The 20,371-nt window shown below is 32.2% G+C and overlaps 3 protein-coding genes across 3 annotated transcripts; 2 read left to right on the top strand and 1 right to left on the bottom strand.

The window, feature by feature from the left end:
• The first annotated feature begins 340 nt into the window (after positions 1–340).
• LOC148232758 (chymotrypsin-2-like) lies at positions 341–2,000 on the top strand. The gene is made up of 5 exons (XM_088191143.1): positions 341–461; positions 531–699; positions 773–1,019; positions 1,592–1,738; positions 1,810–2,000. Exons 1-5 carry the CDS (start codon positions 410–412, stop codon positions 1,945–1,947), a joined length of 753 nt encoding a protein of 250 aa, XP_088047269.1. The 5' UTR covers positions 341–409; the 3' UTR covers positions 1,948–2,000.
• A 6,514-nt stretch (positions 2,001–8,514) lies between these two features.
• nes (lysophosphatidylcholine acyltransferase 3 protein nessy) lies at positions 8,515–15,222 on the top strand. The gene is made up of 2 exons (XM_088189984.1): positions 8,515–9,347; positions 13,218–15,222. The coding sequence occupies exons 1-2, from the start codon at positions 8,540–8,542 to the stop codon at positions 13,808–13,810; spliced, it is 1,401 nt and encodes a 466-aa protein (XP_088046110.1). The 5' UTR covers positions 8,515–8,539; the 3' UTR covers positions 13,811–15,222.
• Positions 15,223–18,960: 3,738 nt separating this feature from the next.
• O-fut2 (O-fucosyltransferase 2) lies at positions 18,961–20,279 on the bottom strand. The gene has a single exon (XM_088189870.1). The coding sequence runs from the start codon at positions 20,222–20,224 to the stop codon at positions 19,049–19,051; it is 1,176 nt and encodes a 391-aa protein (XP_088045996.1). The 5' UTR covers positions 20,225–20,279; the 3' UTR covers positions 18,961–19,048.
• Between the last annotated feature and the right edge of the window lie 92 nt (positions 20,280–20,371).

The following is a 20,371-nucleotide window of genomic DNA, read 5'->3' as shown; positions in this document are numbered from 1 at the left end:
TAAGATAACATTGATTTATTTTAATTGCATTTAAAGAAGAAAAAAATAGCATTATTGAGTAAAAACTAAGTGTAAGTGAATATATTGTCTCATTTTATCCTTATTGAGGACACTACTTTAAGCTATTTTTTTAAATATAAACATATTTTGTATTTATCTAGTTCTGCACATTTCTATAAAATCTCTTGAATCCACTTATCATCGCAATCTTTGATTCCTGATAATAAATTATTTATCTTATAATCAGATGATTAAAGTGTATTTTCTATCAAATAATCGCTCACTAGTTTATATTCGCACAAAGCTTAGATTCAGTGATATTCTAGAATTTAGATAAGTACTGATTACTCTAGCGAATAAATACACCAGTATTTGGATATTGAGACACAAGACTCACATTCGTGTCGAAATGAAGTCTATCCTTATTTTCTTGGTGCTTGCCATCTCCGGGCTCTGCTATGGTGAGCTACACATTTTAGAATGTTTCTCAATGTACCCACTTTTATTAACAATTTTTTTTATATTTTTAGGAGCTCCGGCTGAATCCGAATGGGACTGGAGAGTAGTTGGAGGTTCGACGGCAGGTGATGGTGCTGCACCTTACCAAGTATCTTTAAGGTCCAGTGCTAACCAACACTTCTGCGGTGGTACCATCATCTCCTTGAGGACCGTCTTGACTGCTGCTCACTGTCTCGTTGGGTAGCTATTCTGATCTATATTTTTAAATATAGCCGGTTTTAATGTTCATTAATTTATTATTTTTATTTAACAGACGCACTGCTTCAAACACAAGAGCCATCGTTGGAACCAACCAACTTAACTCTGGAGGCATGGCCCACCAAGCCTCCCAATTGAAAATCCATGGATCTTACAACTCTCAGTCCATGCAAAATGACATCGCCTTGGTGATCATTAATAGCAACTTCCAACCTGGCCCGAAAGTCAAAATAATGCCCATCGGCTCCTCAACGATTGGAAGTGGAATCACTTGCACTTTGACCGGATGGGGAACTACTTCCGTAAGTATAAAAAACTGCATGTCTATTTCAACTTACTTTTTGAAACCCCTACCTTAGCTCTGAATGCCCTACGGTATCCGCTGTAACGCATTCCCAAGGGGCAGCTGAATTTTTAATATAGTCTAGTTTATTTTCACTTGTCTTTGGACACTAGTTATTAATATTTGAAAGAATGAATTTCTTTATACGTATCAGATGTTTTATTCAAAATTTATTTTTCTTATGAATTTTCATAAACATTATTTTATATCAGAAATGGGCAATGGATTTTATACAAAAACACAAAAACATTTAATGCTTTGTTATTCACCGCAACATAATTTGTAAAAAAATTAGCATTGTCCCTAAAGATCTGCAAAATATTTAACTGTCATGTAAATTATCAGCTTATAAAATAGTTAAACGATGCTTCAAAATTTTTAAAAAATTAGATGCTTCATAACTACTATAGACGTAACACAGTCTTAAAAATTATTAATGTTGATTAGTTATAGTACCATTTTTCAATCAGCAGAATTTTTAAACCTTTTTACTACCAAATTATCATATTAAACTATTTTTTTTAAAAACAGTACCCAGGATCGGCACCCAACAATCTCCAGATCATCAACTTGTCTTCCATCGCCACCCAACAATGCGCCAACTCTCTCGCCCAATTCAACAGAATCACAGAAAATCAACTCTGCACATTCACCAGGTCCGGACAAGGCGCTTGCCACGTAAGGATCAAATAATATTTTATTTTTATATAAATGTTCAAAGAGCAATAATTCATATTTTAAAATTTTAGGGTGACTCTGGCGGTCCATTGGTTGCCGGAGGAAGCGTCGTCGGCATTGTCTCCTGGGGTGCTCCTTGCGCCAGAGGATATCCTGATGTATTCACAAGAGTCAGCTCTTACTACTCATGGATTCAACAGAATTCTTAAATCGAGAACGTACTGATGTTATAATCTGAAAATAATAAAAGATAAGCGTTTCGTATCTGAATCGTATTTATTTCAAGATCATTTTGATTAAATATAATGAACTTTTAAAAATAATTAGTAGCTCTAAAATTAAATTTACAAAAAAATAAATATCCTGTAATGTTTGTATCTATTTACATATTTATACTATTTTGGAACCATTGGTTTACACAAAGGCGTGTCTTTCGCCGCTATCGAGTAACTGAGCGATGATAAATAGTTTCGCAAAGATTGCATCTGTAATTAAAATATAACTCAACTTTAGGCCAAGCTTTCATTTTACATCTGTATATAGTGTGGCTTAAAAGCATTGAATAAAAATATTATAAAAAACAGATTTAGAGTCAGTAGAGCCTCCGGTGATAATTTTAAATAACTACCAGTTTAAGGACCGTAATTTTCGACGTAGTAAACTTGTAAGTTGGAAAGAGTGCGACAATGAAAAATATTATTTTTTTATTGAAACAAATTTCACAAAAAAATACCGTTTTATCATAAATCTCTCAATTTATATTCTGTTATATAAAAGTTTAAATTACGATTTCAAGCTGCTTGAAGCGAAAATGCAGTAATTAACAAGTCAAGATTGTTACTTAAATCATATACGAGTTTAACACTTCACATTTCATTGCAAATAATCAGTGAGTTTAAATGTCTCAACAGCATAATAGTGCTACCAACCTTGAGGATTAGTTTTAGCTACACAATAAAGTCAAAATGGCGTAGTCTGTACGGCCCAGATTGATTACACAGAGCCCACAGGCTCAGTTCCACGCAGCATAAAATTCACATTTTATTTTTAAATTAAAGGTGTTAATTTAGTACAAGATGACTTTTCATGTTAAAATCATTTATTTATTATTTTCAATGGATATGATAATATATTTTAACGACGCTACAGAATGTCTCTTATCGTTGCATCGTAATAAACTTGTTGTTTCGAAGAACGAAAAGACATTTGCTTAAAAAAACAGCGCCTTCAGTCACGAACTCGTTACCCTTATCTCGTATTTTGAGCTCGAAACCTTTTTGCTTTTATTTTTAATGATATCAAGAATATTACGATTCAATAATAATACTCTAAGGTTAACAATCAAAAGGTCATGGGTTTAAAACCACATGAGCTTCAATTTATTTATAAAAGCCTATCCGGGAAAACTGAATTAAATATAATAAGATGTAATAGCTATATTTCTCACTAGAGCGCTGATTTTAAAAATATTATAAAATATGAGTATTCCATATGACGCCCTAGCATTTCATCGTCCAGCATACAACAAAGGAGCTATCTGCTCGAATGCCCTGGAGCTGGATGATGGACCCTTTGCGAATTCGCCATAAATTACAAGGTATAATCTTGCACGAAATGATCACTTGCAAACAATAAGATATATTGACCTGACAATGGTGTCCGTTGTGAAAATGGTCTCAAACAATGCGTCCATTGTTTTGGCCCAGATCGCAAAAACACTACTACATCCTTGTAGAATTAAAAAATAACTATTACCTACTACCATATACGTACAAATAGTAAATTATAAATTACATGTATTAATTGTATTAAATTAAATCAAGACTACCGTGACCCAACAGATTATCCCAGTGGCTTATGATACTCAAAAATAATAAATATTCATTTACAAAAGTCATTTACACGTAAAAAGAACCTTGACTTGCCTTAAAAAAATATTACGAGATCTTTAGCGGAAGTATCTTTAGCCAAAACAAAAAATTCATACGAAATCTAATAACATATCTTTATTAATTGGCTGGCTTTAATACACCAGCAACACGGTTTTCGTCCATGTCGTTCCCCAGTCACTAATTTCTTACGTATTTTGAGTGTTTGTCTTGAAGTTCTTCGGAAATTAACAACTTGTTTGCCGTCAGTATTTTACTTGTTGTGGAGTACCGCAGGGATCGAACGTGAGTCCTCTGCTTTTCTTATCTATATTAATGACATATGTACATGCGCCATTGAGAACTTAAAAATATTAAATATTATAACATCAAATCTTAAAATTAAACTGTGAAAATTATTATATTGTTAAATAAAAGGACATTTTTTTACTTTATACGCAAGTAGCTTACACGATGGGGCGAAGTATCAGTGACCAATCGCTAATTGAAACAATTACGACCAACGTTTGTAAGAATTGATAGTTGATTGCTCAGCATGGTTTCATCACAAACGCATCAATATATATTCGAAGCCATCAAGTTTTATTAGTATCCGAAAGTAAGCCATCACTCATCAATGTACAATAATAATTAATAAAGTATAAGCGCCACTGGTCGAATGATATTTTTATGATGTTTACTCTTTCTTAGATCAAATATAATTAAACAAGTATTCAAAATTATAGATCGCATAAATCGATCAACGAAGATTTCTCCTATACAATATAAATAATCTTTAAATGCATCAATTAATCGATCGTTCTGCGTGCCAATTTATACGAACAACTTACTACACGTTTCATTTGATAAATATCACTGCATTACAAAGAACAACCTTCTTCCTGGACAATAAAATACCATCTCAAATAAGATGTTTTATAGTTGTTATTAAAATGAACAAGATGCTTGATTAATCAGGGATGCCACATTCATAAAAATAAATATATTTATTTATAAAAAAGATATAGATTGATATAGTATTGTGATAGGAAACATAACAGTTTTCTTTAATTTTTAATAATTATTTATTCGAATAAAATATTAGAATATTTTATCTCACACAGCTTTTCTAACCCCTGTTCAAAGTATTATATTGTGTTGTCGATGGGCGGTAACATTTGCTATCATTATATACAGAATTTACAACCTGCCGTATTGTTATTTCATAATTCTCTTAAGCAATTATCCCGCAAGATTCATGATATAATAATATATGTATGCAGCATTTGAAACAATCTCATTGCTTTTATTGTTGCTTTATGAAAGCTAGGAAATTCGATAATGTAAATTGCTTTGATAAAGCAACTTAATTAAGATCTCGAATCCTAATAAATTAGATATATGTATATACTACATATATAATATCATACATAAATATTTGTTAAATAAATATAGCATTTAATAATTCGTCCTTAGCCAATTTAAATTTAATATAATATAAAGAATTCCTTATTTGTAAAGGTTTCTATGATATTATTCTATAATTTAATATTTTTTGTATGTATATTTTTTATCGCAATTGTAATAATTTGTAAAATTTTGATCGCACACTAAATTTAACTCTAACATTGCTAAAAAATAAAAATAAAATCACAACAATTGTCGCATCCGATTTTGATGCCGTGCTTGGTTTTGGCATCTCTGTTATTTTAACTAGAGATTTCAATGCCAGATACAATCATTAGCATGTTTATGATGCAAACGAACCCGGTAAATTGCTGTTTGGATATTTGCACGATAGAGATACGATTATAAATCACCTAAAAATACTAATGCATTACCCTAATAACATGATAATAGTTTTAGTCAAGCGTAACTCTTTGATCTCGGGGAAACACTGTATTCAGGTTCTGTCATCAGACCATCTCCATGTGTTTTTTTTATCTAAGATAATATTAATTTCACCCCTGCGATAATCTATGACTGAAAAAGGTTCAAAATCGATGTCAGAAATCGGATTTATGTATTGGTAAGATGACCAGACGTCCTCCTCAAAAATGTTGTTCTTCTTTTACCTTTCTTTGTTCTCCTTGAACAAAAAAAAAATCTGAAATGACGTTTTCTTTTTAGCTTCCCGTATAAATTTGTCCTTCTCAAACAAAAATTTCTGGGATGGCTTTTGAACAAACATTTTTAATTTCCGAAATGACCTATTTTTCAGCTCCCGCTTTGATATATTTAAAATCTGGTCACCTAAGGCCGATTTCACACATGCCGGATGGATTCACCTGGCACCAGGCCGGCGCCGTGTAGTGGGGGTGGTGTTGTATGGGCTAGTACTGACCATTTCAGACGTGCCGGACGAATCCATCCGGCGCCGGCCCGACGTTGCCCATACAACACCACACGCACTATACGAGGGACACGGTCAATTGGGCGACGACGATTGGGCGACGGTCAAATGGGCGATTCAAAATGGGCGACGGACAAATGGGCGATGGTCTTTTGGGCGACGGTCTTTTGGGCGATAGAATAATAATGCATTACAAATAAATGTGATGTAAATCATGATCTTATAATTAATTAAATAATTAACATAATTTAATACATATTAACAAATATATATATATATATATATGTATATTATATATATACGTACATACGAAAATATAAGTAATATTTTTTAGAATAGAATTAAAAGATGAAAACATTATTTGGTCTAAACAAAATATAATATACCTACATAAGATATAGTATGTATATATTTACTTATCATTTGTGCTTATTTAATCATAAAATATCACTTTAACAGTGATTTTTTTTATTCAAAAATTTTAGAGAGTTACCCGATATCATAAAACACTTAAAACACACGGCTTAAGTCGGTAATTTTATTATAAGTATACTACCTGATAAATGTTTATAGTAGGCCCTTACGCGAATTTTTTTTATGTTTTGAGCCTTGGAAACTACTCTGAGAACAAACCTTTGGAATTTCCAAAAATCGCATATTTTACAGTTATCTATTTTAAATTAGATAGGATAGTTTTATAATAATATAATAACACAGAACTAACGCTGATAAGTGTTTATCATGGATTTTGCCCTTTACGCGATTTTTTTATGTTTTGAGACTTATAAATTAGTGTGAGAACAATCTTTTGGAATTTCCAAAATCGCATATTTTACCGTTATCTATTTTAAACTGAATAGGGTAGTTATATATATAAATATAAAAACCTAGAACTAGCGCTGATAAATGTTTATCGTGGGTTTTGCCCTTAACGCGAATTTTTTTTATGTTTTGCGCCTTGGAAATTAGTGTGAGAATAAACTTTGCGAATTCACAAAAATCGCATATTTTACAGTTATCTATTTAAAACTAGATAGGGTAGTTATATATAAATATAAAAACCCATAACTAGCGCTCAGTATACTTTTGAATTTTGACTGAAAATGTTCGCAAAAAGTTTCGTTGCGTCTTTGAAAATTATTTTTGTCGTGGTTTTTGTCACTTTGCCACAGTGTCATTGTGTCATTGTGTTTTTGGTAAAAAATTCAGTACAGCAAAAAAATAAGTATGTGTCTTTTTATTCACATGTGGGTTATATTTTATGTGCTATTTATAGATAATTGGTTTTTATAGATCATTGTTGAGAACGACTAATTTGAGTTACCACAGTTTATATTCTTCATAAATGGATAATTCAGGCATAGTCAAAAAGACAAGGAAAAATATGTTTTTAATGGATATCTTAATAAAAAGAACAGACCAAAGAATTTTTATAAAAGTTTTGAGGTACAATAGAAAAAATATCATAGAATATTTACATGGTATTGTATATAATTATAATATGAGTTAATAATTTGAAAATAAAATTGTTTTTAGCATTTAATATACTTTTTCGTTTTAATGTATATTTTATTAATATTTACAATAAAGCAAAGCGTGCAAGTTTTTTTTGTCGCCCATATGACCGTCGCCCAAATAACCATCGCCCAATTGACCGGAATCGCCCATTTGTCCGTCGCCCAATTGTCGCGTACCGCTATACGACGCCAGCCCGGTGCCGGGCAAATCCACCCGGCACGTGTGAATCCGGCCTTAGTATTAGGATTTTGTATTGTATTATATACATCGATTTCAAATAAATGCTTGTTTATGACAGATTTATAAAAACTGTAGGTGTGTGACAGCAACACATGCGCGTTATGCCATATAACCTCATACAAACTCCTGTCGCAACGGCAGACTGACTGGTGCTTGGCTTTATAACACAAGAATGGTCGTTGCGGTCGGTCGCACAGCCATGCCGGCGCATGCCGTTCCATATTAAAATGGCCGGTTGCGGCTGGTCGTTGGTTATGGCCGTGGCCGGGCCGTAGTACTGCCGGCCAGCCAGTAACTTGTAACATTACAGCGCTATGTTACAAGTCAGTGGTTCGGCTTTATGTGCGCAAGCCGTATCGAGTGACGCTTAAAAAACGTTTGTTTGAAAAGTTATGCCATTTTTGTTCTTTGATAGTTTTCTACTATGACTTTTACACCCTATAACTGAACAGCCGCTCATAATATTTAATACACAACCGAATTTTGAAAAAAATAATATTGCGACGTATGTGCTACTTGGTTCTACTCGAATAATTATTTTTTAGCTCCCGCAGTAATTTATTCTTCTCTAAAAAAAATAATATAACTTATTTATTTATAATGTCCTCTTTTGATATTTTCAAAATGTGGTCATCACCAATATTGATTCGTGTCAATGAATAGAATCGCTCAACCGTTCAATAATATATTAGAAATCTTGACAGTCACTTTTTACCTCGATTAATTCAATTATATCGAATGACTCGGCCATAATCTATCCCGTTCGTATGGCAACACCGTTACCTGTCAGTTGCTACAGTCGAAAGTTGAGGTTGGTTAGCGATGGCGGGTCGCGGACCCGTAGCCTATCTCGCGGGCGTCATCGGCGCCCCCGAGGCCGGAATCCGACTTCTCGCTTCAGTCGCCGCCACTTACCCCTTAGGATGGATCTTAGGGACTGCGCCCTTCAAGGGGCGCCCCCAGCTGACTTTACTGATCTTAGCCGTCACGGGTCTATCGGCGGGCCTGTTCAATTTCGGCCTCACCATGGGCCACGGCATCATAGCCGTGCTGTTCAGCTACTTCTCCACCATGCTCCTCGGCCCGACCAAACTTTCCGTCATCGTCAACTTCATATTTCACATGGGATACCTACTGTCCGGATACTGGTCCACCGGCACCGACACCTACGACATCAAATGGACGATGCCTCACTGCGTCCTAGCCTTGCGACTGATCGGATTGAGCTTCGATCTGTGGGACGGATCTAAACCGCCCGAGAAACTATCCAAATCCAACCTAGAAACTGCTCTGAAACAACCTCCCAACTTATTAGAGGTCACCGCTTACGTGTTCTTCCCGCCTAGCTATCTAGTCGGACCTCAGTTCTCGATGGTGCGATTTAAAAATTACTTGGCCGGAAAGTATGAAAACGTACCGCAACCTTCGTGCACCGAAGCGGGTCTAAAGAGAGCGTTCTTAGGAATCTTATATCTGATCGTGTACCAAGTCGGCACCGTGTACTTCCCGGACGACTATTTCTTGACGGATCGATTCAACGAGACGTCGTTCGTGAAGAAGCACATCATAATGGGAATATGGGGCAAGATCGTCTTGTCTAAATATATAGCTTGCTGGTTGCTCACCGAAGGTAATATATCTTTTTGTTTATCTATTGATAAAACATTTGTTAACGTTCAATATTTATGGACCTGTTTATCTGCTTATGACCTTATTCAAAGTCATGTCCTTGTAGATTATAATACGCGGATTGTGCAATTCCATAGCTTAAAGTCCTCTTGTCTATCAAACTAGTTCATTTAAATATTTATTGTTACATGTCACCTTTGAAATCATCATATTTCATATTAAACAAAAATATCTTATATTTTCCAACTCTAAATGTTTATTGCAGTATTACACATAATATAAATTAAAAAAAGTATATAAACACTAACATTAATTATGTAAAATATTGATACTTTGCTGCCTTTTAAAAAAGAGTTCAAGGTCTAATTCGTTGTGACTAGGGATTGCAATAATACTGGTATTACCGAGGTAATAAAAAAAAACCAAAAAATAATCTAAATACCGCATGAAAAATATATTGTTTACGAAAATAAATGTATTTAAATAAGCTCTTAAAAAACACGGTACATCTAAACATTTATCTCTTAATCTCAATTTTATTTTCGTGCAAATCAAACCAACGCCACAAAATGCTCTCTCGGAATCGACACTTGTATGACAAATAACCCATTTAGTTTATTTCAACTGTAATGAAATTGTAAACAAATTATAATACGAAAATGATGGGTATATCATAAAATTAAAAGAAGTTTTTAGGTGAAACTCACAAATTACTACTACACTCGGGTCTTTTTTTATACGATTTTGCCGTTATGCTACTTTTATTTCGAGAAGCATTTTTTGAACAAAACTAAGTTCCAAATTATCATCTTAATTATTAGAAAAAATGGAACGAGCGCTCGTAATTTGGATTGAAGATCTAACTAAAAAAAAATCTGTAAGTAATTATTTAACCATTTGAGTGCCACACATTTTTTTCATATTATGTAAGAATAAATTGCCAACAATTTCTTAACTAAAAAGAGGGATATAAAAAAATCCACAACTTTTTTTAACACATTAATGCCCAAAAGAAAACTACATATGAAATTTTTTTTATTGTTATTTATTACGACATACTGAGCAAAGAAAAATTTAGATAAATACATATAACTTTGAAAATAAGTGGGTGTACACAGCTGTGTACAATGGGTGTTTTAAGAGTGAAACTGTCCAAAGCATGATCGTTGTTATCCATCGGTTGATGAATAGCTATCTAGCGAGAGATGTGAATAGATTTTTTTTAATGCTCAAATACAATTTTGCTATCAGTTTATTACACAGTTTGTTTATTTATTACAATTTAGAAGTAAAAAAATATTTATTCTTCACTTTTGAAAATATGAAAAGATCAAATTCTGCTTGTACAATTAGGTGATTCATAAATAGAAGATTATAAAATTTTTATTCAAAATTTGATGATGCTTATAATCCGCGAGAATTGACAATGTTCGGCACTTCATAAAGTTTATGTTAATCCTTTGACTCATGTAGAAACACATTTTTTCTGTCTACAATATATTGGGACGAGTGAGCCTTTTCATGTGTTTTTACAATAAGTCGTCTTATTGATTTTTATTGCAAGAACTGTTTCAAACCATTTATTTAAACTCGAAACCACTAAAGTTAAACAAAATATGTTTGTATTATGTTTGTTATGCCGACAAAAACTGATTGGTACTTGTTAGTTAGCACGGCGCTACACTCAAAAACCACCAGTTGTTACTCCCCACCGCTTTTCCCGTGCTGTTCAAACCAAAACCTAACCTAAACAAATTAACCATTATACCGTTGTTATACAGGCGGCCCTCGACTTTCGCACATAATTGGTTCCTGAAAATGTGTGCGAATGTTGAATGTACGAAAGTCGAGGGAAGTAAAAAAAATTGAAATTGTGTGTATTTTAAAATATTTATTTATCAAGTAAATATAAGATGTTTAAGAGACACGTTTAAGTGGGGTTTGCGGGTGTTTCCTTTGAAAAGTTATCAAGAGTTAACTGTTTTCTACTATTCTTTTTCTTTTCTTCATATAGTATTTTATAACATGCTATGTCTTTATTGATCGCCCCACGCACTTGAGATATGCGTTCTCCATTGAGATCACAATCTTTCATAATATTTAAAAATTTGTCAAGGTGCGTGAAGGCTTCATTCATATTTTTCATTGTTAAAGAGTTTTCCAAAATAAACCTGTCTCATCTACATTAAATATTTGGCTAAAGGAATATTCTCCATCTTCAATAATTTTGGATAATTAGGAAATAAATTCTTTTGCAGCATCTTTATCCGCATCAGCCGATTCTCCAGTAAATTTAATATTATGAAAAGAATACCTCATTTTAAAATTGTAAAATCAACCGTTACTTGCTTGAAAAACCGTGTTAAAATCTTTTTTTAATCTATCCTTCCAATCTTTGTGCAAACTAAGAGCTTTTGCTTTAATAATTGAAATACTCAGAGAGACATCTTTTTGATGTTGGTCATCGATCCACGATGACAAAGATTTTCCATTTCATCCATGTTTTTTTTTGCTGTGTTTTTTTGGAAACATATCTTTAAAGATTGCGGAAATATATCTTTATTTTTCACAATTTTGAACGTATTTCTTAAATATATTTTTATTTTGCAAAATTGAACATATCGTAGACCTGTTTGTATCATACGAACGTCCGATTGAAGCAAAAGATTCACCGCTATCAGAACGTCTAATAATCTTTGTCTTGAATCATGTGAAGCTTATGAGTCCTTGATTTATTTTTGTTCGTATCAACACAAGTTTTTCCGTTTCTCACTCGTGTTTATATTTTATTAAATTTTTTTTTTAAATTAAATTTAAAAAAATTGTTTTTTTTTTAAAATGTGCGAAAGTCGAACGTCCGAAAGTTGAGGGCCGCCTGTATTCGTTTGGGTTAGGTTTGGGTTTGAACAGCAAATGAAACAAAATATATTTTTTTTGCTGTGTAAAAACCCGTAAAGTTATTAGTTTTATGTTCTTATTATTGTGGTCCCGACATTATCATAATAAATATTGCTATAATTTATATTTCAAAATAATGATGAAATTTAAAAAAATATTTTTTGTCTAAAATCCTTACAGTAAAGGTTTTACTATATTGAAAAATCTAGCTTAAACGGTTTTTGTATGTAAGTTGTTGCGGTAAACGTGTGTTTTAGTATTCACCTTATCAATAAATCTGAACCTTTTTTTACTTTTTAATTTAAGAGGAAATGAATTACCCTTACATATTGAATCAAATATTATAAATAAATTAAATCCAGTTCCCTGCGTGAAGTTAGTCATAAGTGAAATAACATATTTTAGTAATATATTTTAGCTTGTATATAAATAATATTAATATATGATATAGTCAAAAAATATTTACAATACAACGTTATTATCATCATGCGTCACAATTAAATGGATTTTAAATTGTATGTTTTTTATAAAATACAATAATATATTAATAGTTCATAAATATTTAGAATAAGATTTAATAATTTTTAAATTGAATTATGTATTGTGAATAAATAATATTTTCAAAGCGTATTAAATACATAAAAAATGCTGTTTATTTATACTATTTTGATAAATGTTATAGTAATGACAGTGATAACTCGAAAACTGAGCACTGATAATAACCAAACTTTACCCTACATTTATTCATACAGCTTTTAGTACTAATCAATCCAGTGGTTTTCACAGTAAAAATAAAATATATTTATTTTTTCAATTGCTTCAGAAAGATAAATATTTATTCTAACGTTGATTTATTACATCTATACTATAAGTTTCGCATAATCTTATTTTATCATAAATTACTGTGTATGTTTTTATTAAATTTATTAAATTACTTTGAACTGTTATTTAACTTAAACTAATTTTTTTTCAGGCGCATGCATCACATACGGTCTTGCCCACAACGGAATCGACAAAGATACTAATAAATCAATGTGGGACGGTTGCCGCAACGTTCGCACTGGTCTCTACGAGGGTCTGACCAAGTTCGGCCACTACATCGACAGCTTCAACATCAACACTAACGCGTGGGTGGCTCAATACATCTACAAGCGCGCTGCTTTCCTCGGCAACCGCCTTCTCAGCCAGGGTCTGACGCTGCTCTTCCTCGCCGTCTGGCACGGCTTCCACAGCGGCTACTACATGTCCTTCTTCCTGGAATTCATCATCATGATGATGGAGAAAGAATTCATAACCATCATAGAGAAGAGCAAAATCTTAGACAAGTATAAATCGAACAGCATGTTTAAGTTGTTCTTGTTTATATTTTTGAAGTTCTACGTCACTATATTCATGGGCTATTGCCTATTACCGTTCACGCTCTTGAGCTTTGCGAAATGGTGGTCCGTTTATAGATCGCTTTACTTCTCTGGCTTCATATTATTCTTGCCTTGGATGTTTGTATATAAACCTATATTGAAAATGGTATTAAAACCAAAGAAAACAGACACGGAAAAGCAGCAGTGATTTTTTTATAAATTAAATACTATAGATTAGATAACGGGTTATGCAAAAACTACCACATTTATTTATTAATAAATACAATTATAACGATTCGGATACATCATGATCAACGATTATAATTAAGAGCCGTTGAGTTTCAAAACCCTAGGTATATATTATTATATATAAAAAAGTAACATAATTAATTTAATTATGCCAAATGCTCGATTATCGATCATGTTTTGAATTTTAGACTCAACAGCTCGTATCCCATTGACAGAAAGGGATTTGTAGACTGACGATGTTTGGGCAAGTAGAATTAATATTTTCTATTAAATAAGCATAAGTAGGGTTTCTTCTAGGAACTAGACGAAACGATAGACAAAAAAGTTTTGCCTTACATATTTGAATTATGTTTCCAATTGTTCGCTACGTCTTTATACTACTTAAATCGAACATAAACGCAATACTGACTCCACTGATATAGCGGTCTGGGCGCAGACTCGATGACTGGTTTAATGGTTGTGATCCTCGAGGATATTGGAATGTTTTTATAATGCCTCAGTGGAGCCAGTGAACTATGTTACAATATTAATATTTGCCTTAACGTGGTACAAAAATATAGAATAAATTCTGATGAATGTATCTTGCCCCTCGAAATCGCATTTAATTTTTTTATGTACCGTAATTACTCAGCTGTGTCCAAATTAAATTTTTATCATAGAAAAGGACCACTTGTTTTAGGCTTAGATAGAAACGCAACTGCAGTCCAAATAAAAGATTATCTAAACAAACTAGAGTTCTTAAAAAATATATTCCTATTTTTAATATTGCAGCTTTAGAATATTCCAAATAAATCTTTATCATTTATATTAGAGTATGTGCTCAATTTTACCTAAAATCATTCATCAATTTCAGAAAGAAGAAAACGGCCGTCCCATTTATATATAATCTCATGTACCATGTAATTATTTTAATGTTTCCTTATAAATACATTGCACTTTTAATTTATTAATGAAATAGTATACAATTTTTATGTATTTTGTTAAATCAACCATTGATATTTGCACCCTAATTAATAGAATTAGTAATTTTAGCGATTATAATAATCTTCTAATGAATGTGTCATTATTCATATCAAACTTGCTCAAGTCAGTAGTGTATCGAGCTAAGAAAAAAATAATAGCCTTACTAAAAATAGAATAAAATGTATTTTTAAAACCATAGTAATTTATTTATTCTGAAATGTACATATGTTACTCATTTTTATTTATAAATCTGAAGCTTGAGTTCGGCCAGTATGAAAAAATTGACTCGGGCAAGCTTGATATCTAATGACATTAATGATAGTGATTTGATAATGAGAGTACATTAAATTTATTTACATTAATTGTCTTAGTAAAAAAGTATTTGAATTAATAAAACGTTAAATGAAACTATTGCTATTTTATTAATTCCTTTATTTAATCATTACATAAGTGTAAATAAGTTGAAAACTTGAGAATAAGCTCTAAGAACTAATTGTGTTTCATCTAAAATATAATCCCAGAAAAAAAATATATTTTTGAATTGTCAACTTATTCACACCTACCATGAGTATATAATGTTGTATGGGGAAATGTGTAAAAAAACATTTATTTATACCATAGATGCAATAAATAAAATTTGGACAAACCAAATAAATTTTCCTCAAAATTACTAGAAAATATATTTGGCTCTACTTAAAGAAAATTATATACTCTGTCTGGCGAATGGCTTTGAAAATGAACAATACTTACCATAATAAACGTAAAGGTTGATCCAATCATGTTTTTATTCAAAAGATAATGCCAGTTGCAGCGTTGAATACTTGTATGATTAAAGCAACAATACTGACTCGTCATAAAAGTCAGTTTTATAAAACACTAAACCAAGAAAAATATCTCACTCATTGCTTATAAGAGAGCCTACATAATTGCACAGTTTACAAACAAGCACCTAAGAAAAATCAGCAGACTTTTAAAAACCACAAACATTAATTACCGTAACCAAAATTTCTTAACCGTCTATTTACATTCTGTAATCTTTGAGACACATGTCAAAAACAATAATCATTGCCTCACTCAACGAATCAAGAAGCAACAACAATGATTTCACTTATAAAGGGCCACCCGGAGATCCATGCTTCATTAAAAGTCTGAACATTGATCTAAATCAGCCTATTGCTACTCTGCAACTGTAAGTACTAATATATAAGACCCAACCTTTTGATCAACCTGGACTAGGGATTCCAATCCCGGGATCCCGAACGATTTTCAATACCCGATGAGTCCCGGGATTATAAAACATGATCCCGAATTTTTTGGATTGATTGATTTATCAAGCACAATCGAATTATTATTGACAAAATCGTTATATTTTGTATACAAACTTGCGCGAGTTGCACGTGTCATCTGTGAATCTTTGAGGCTGTGAGTCTGAACGTGCTTTTTCAGCTGCAGGCTGCTTAGGAACCAAAATCAGATCAAGGCTAAATGATGAAATGCTTGATGCTTTGATGTTACTTCGTGAGTTTTTTCCAAAATAATGTTTTCCATTAAATGTGTCTATGAATGTACATATGTACATACATTGTCAAAAGTTCATTTTTTATCTTCTCAAATAAATAAATAAGACCTTCCCTTTTTTATTTTTATTATATTATTTTCTATTTTAAGTCCAAGACTAAAATTATACGTACTTTATACATTGTACGTTATAAAAAACGGATGTAAAAAAATATTGTATTATTCATTTTAAATTATTTTTATCGATAAAATAACATGAAAATTATCCCGGGACTGGTCCCGGGATCCCGGGATCGACTAATTGCAATACCGAAATCCCGGGATCAAAATTTTGGCCCGGGATTGGAATCCCTAACCTGGACTCTTCCGCATTCGACACCATCGCCCGATACTGATTATCAGGACCACCCGAATACATATGTACATAAAGAGCCGTAGCAATGATTTTGACGCCCTTGACATACATTAAATATAACGTCCCTTTGCGTCTTTATTATTTAATAGTTTAATGTCAAAAATATAATCAAAGAATTCATTTTATAATGACAATTATTTATTTTAATAAAATTAAGCTTTTTTAAAACAGTTTTTTGAGTTTTTGTACGGGTGGCAGTTAGACACAGATTTAGCCACTGTAACAGTATTTTATTTAAGATTAGTACAATTTACGTTTTATTTAAGTGCGCAAGGGTCGCCAAAAGAAGAAGTAGTGGGGGCAGGTGGAAGCATTTGCCCCTCCCCCTTGAATTTTGACAGAAAAATGCATGTCATTTAATGAAGTATTATGAACAATAATAATAATCTAAATATTTAAAAAACGATCACTAATTGGTTATCTTTTGCTCCCCCCCCCCCCCCGTCCTGGAAAAAGTTAAAATGATACTAAACCATAAATTCTTACGTTATCCCTTAAAAAACTAAAAGAACAGTCTCGAATCTATCCTGAAAATATTTTTTAAAATACGTCATTTCGGTCATAGTAGACACCGTCGATAAACATTCTATTCACAAATATTTTTCGAATGCGTAAAAGCATTTTTTGTTGAAAGGCGTCTCCTTGTCTTGCATTTCGAAAGAAAATAAAGGCACGTCAAGACCATAGATTTTGGAGCGGCACTAGTCACTTGGGTATATTGAGAGAGAAAACGATTACTTGTGTAACTGAAGTATACAGATTGTTTAATTTTAAAAGTATTTACTAATTTCATTCGAGAATATTTTACAATTATTTAAATAATTTAAAATTGGGTAAATAATTTAAAAATATTTTTTTAAATATGTCATTTCAGTGAAATCACATTGGAATACATTTTCACTGGTAGATATATATTTTTACCAGTGAAAATATAATTTATCTGACAGATGCTAGTAAAATTATATGTTTTCAACTTTTCCATACATAGTAATATATACATTTACATACTTATCATTATTTATTTACATGCGACGTATAAAAGTTACAGTGAATTTGCATTTTTCAATAAAGCTATATTTTCACTAATGAACTCCAAATACATTTTCGAAAGCAAAAATATATTTTAACTAATAGGTGTTAGTGAAATTATATACTGCTCTAAAATGTCTATGAAGCTCAATTTGACAGTTGTGAAACGTTCATTTGCTGTTCAAAACCAAATCTAACCTAATGAAAGTTCTAAAACTAATTACAGTCTTGGAACTTTCATTAGGTCATGTCCAAAATCTCACTTTTCAGGGAAAAATAAGCTGAAGAAGAAGTACAGACAGGCATCTCACATATTGATCTATAGTTTGTCTGCACTTTAATACTACATTATGTTTTTAAAATACGATAACTATCCTTACCGATTATACTCTGGACTTCTGATATGAGAGTATTAGTTAAAGCGTATTCAACCCGTATTTTGGTCAATAGGAGGGCGCAAAAACGATTATCACTTCTCAGAAGCCAAAAATTAACGCCAAAAGCAATAAAATTGTGACAGCGCCGTCGCAGCGGGAACGCTTGGTAACGAGCGTTCAAACAAAATTGTCAAACAGACGCCAAAACAATATCCTCAAATTGTTCAAAAACTGCTTTTACAGCATTTGCTTTAAAGCGCCATCTCGTATCGGAATGCGTTTTGAAACTAAGTTTAATAACAGATGACATGTTTTTTTCATATACTAGTAGACGAAGAAAAAAAAGTCTTTGTATAGTATTGAAAAACTTTGATAAATCAATATTTACAGATGCTGCATACAATAATAATATTGTGTAAACAACATGAGAAATAACTAGCGAGTGGGTTGTCATTTTTTTAAAGCTTGTACACCTTTATATTTGCCAGAGATATTTCTTTCGTTGTCATAGCCCTGGCGACGAATATTTTAGATTAGTAACACATCTTCAATAAGTTTTTTCTTAATTTTTGCTGCAATTTCTTCTCCGTGTTTCTTTGTCGTATGTATAAAATTGATGAATCTTTCTTTTTCCGTATATTTCGCATCGGAACATAAAAAATGTTTGCATAAAGAAAATATGATTTTGTATTAGTTGTGCGTGCGTTTTTCCAAAGAAAAATAAATTAAAATCAATAAAACTGTATTTACTTATATTATATTTGTAATATTTATTAGTTTGATAGATGTTTAAATAAACGATAATAATTTCTATTATAATAAATTTATTAATATTTACATTATCATAAAATGGCATATATGAGATCACAATTAATGAGTAATAATAATGAGTAATTCAGTGCACTATCCTCCAAAGTGCAGGCCTTTCACACAATCCATTATCAGGACATAATCGGTTAAATGTAGTATTGCTATCGAATCCCATAATTTCTCTCTCCTCTTGAATCCTATATGTGAAAGTGCTTTCATGAGTACCGACAAAATAAACAGCTCTAGAACAAATTATTTGGTCTATAATAGCTTCTCCGCCTTCTCCGAACTCAGACTTTATAGTATCAGAAGGCGTGTAAAATCTAACGTCTAAACCTTCGCTTATCAGCATCATCCTCAAGTTATTAAACTCTTCAAAATCAGCATCAGTAGCTAAAAACACAGACTTTAAACCAATTTCTAAGCATTTCTTTACAATCTGATCGCTGGTGCCTATCACAGAAGGCACTTGATCACGCCGTCCTCTTGCAAAATCTCCTCGTCTCCAATGCACCGACAAGAAATTCCTACATTTTTCATCTTCACATCTGAACTCGTCACTAATAAAATCGTTCGCTATATTAATCAAATCTTTATTGAACTTCAAACTCTTCCTAGCTTTCCAATACTCGGAAGTTCCGTATTCGTCATGTAATGGTATTTCCGCATTCGTAAACATAATGGATCTATCGTCAGGATGCAATTTAATCAATTCTGTTAGTTTTGAAGCGCTTCCTTGAAACGCCACGCATTCTATATTTTTAACTTTGATATCATATCCCCAAAAATCAATATTTTGATTGCACGAAGACTTATCATTTATCTCCCACCTATCTACAAATTTGCCGTCTTCGAATGGATTTTTAAAGTGTGTCAAGCGATATAGTCTGTCAAACGTGAAAGAATCATCGCCGACTACGTCGGACAGTTCAACGACTGGTATGTAACTATTTAGAGAGTTAATGTCGAAGAAGAGACTCCAGGGTAACGAAGAATGAGGTCTTCGCCAATGGTACAAGCGACGCCAAGGTGGTAAGACTAGCTTAAGTTTTAATGGAGAAGCTCTGCGAACCATTCCAGCCATTCGCAGATACACATCTCTGCGGAGGTTGAAGCCCTCGGCTGGATTTACAGAATAAGCTACCAAAACTTCACCAGATCCTTGATCTACACAATTATCTATCGTGCAAAATCCATTTTGTGAACAATATATTCGAGTTACAATTAATAAAATGCACGAAATGAATAGAGTCGGTGACATTGCCTTTATAAGTTATAGTAACTGTCAATAAATAGCAGATATATGTCAAATCGTCTACGACTAAGTTTATGGCCAAAATTAAAAAATATATAAATATTATACATACTACTTGCACTCATTGATTGAAAAAAATATAGATATTATTTG

Source organism: Plectrocnemia conspersa, unplaced genomic scaffold (genome assembly GCF_051122295.1).
Source record: "Plectrocnemia conspersa isolate PC_06_02 unplaced genomic scaffold, ASM5112229v1 ptg000008l, whole genome shotgun sequence".
Taxonomy (NCBI): domain Eukaryota; kingdom Metazoa; phylum Arthropoda; class Insecta; order Trichoptera; family Polycentropodidae; genus Plectrocnemia; species Plectrocnemia conspersa.
This window is presented reverse-complemented; position numbering and strand designations above follow the sequence as displayed.

Coding starts and splice junctions, on each gene's coding strand:
- O-fut2 (XM_088189870.1), bottom strand. CDS start 20,224: ATGTCACCGACTCTATTCATTTCGTGCATTTTATTAATTGTAACTCGA.
- nes (XM_088189984.1), top strand. CDS start 8,540: ATGGCGGGTCGCGGACCCGTAGCCTATCTCGCGGGCGTCATCGGCGCC. Junction 9,348..13,217: donor TTGCTGGTTGCTCACCGAAG/GTAATATATCTT, acceptor ATTTTTTTTCAG/GCGCATGCATCACATACGGT.
- LOC148232758 (XM_088191143.1), top strand. CDS start 410: ATGAAGTCTATCCTTATTTTCTTGGTGCTTGCCATCTCCGGGCTCTGC. Junction 1,020..1,591: donor CCGGATGGGGAACTACTTCC/GTAAGTATAAAA, acceptor TTTTAAAAACAG/TACCCAGGATCGGCACCCAA. Junction 1,739..1,809: donor CCGGACAAGGCGCTTGCCAC/GTAAGGATCAAA, acceptor TTAAAATTTTAG/GGTGACTCTGGCGGTCCATT.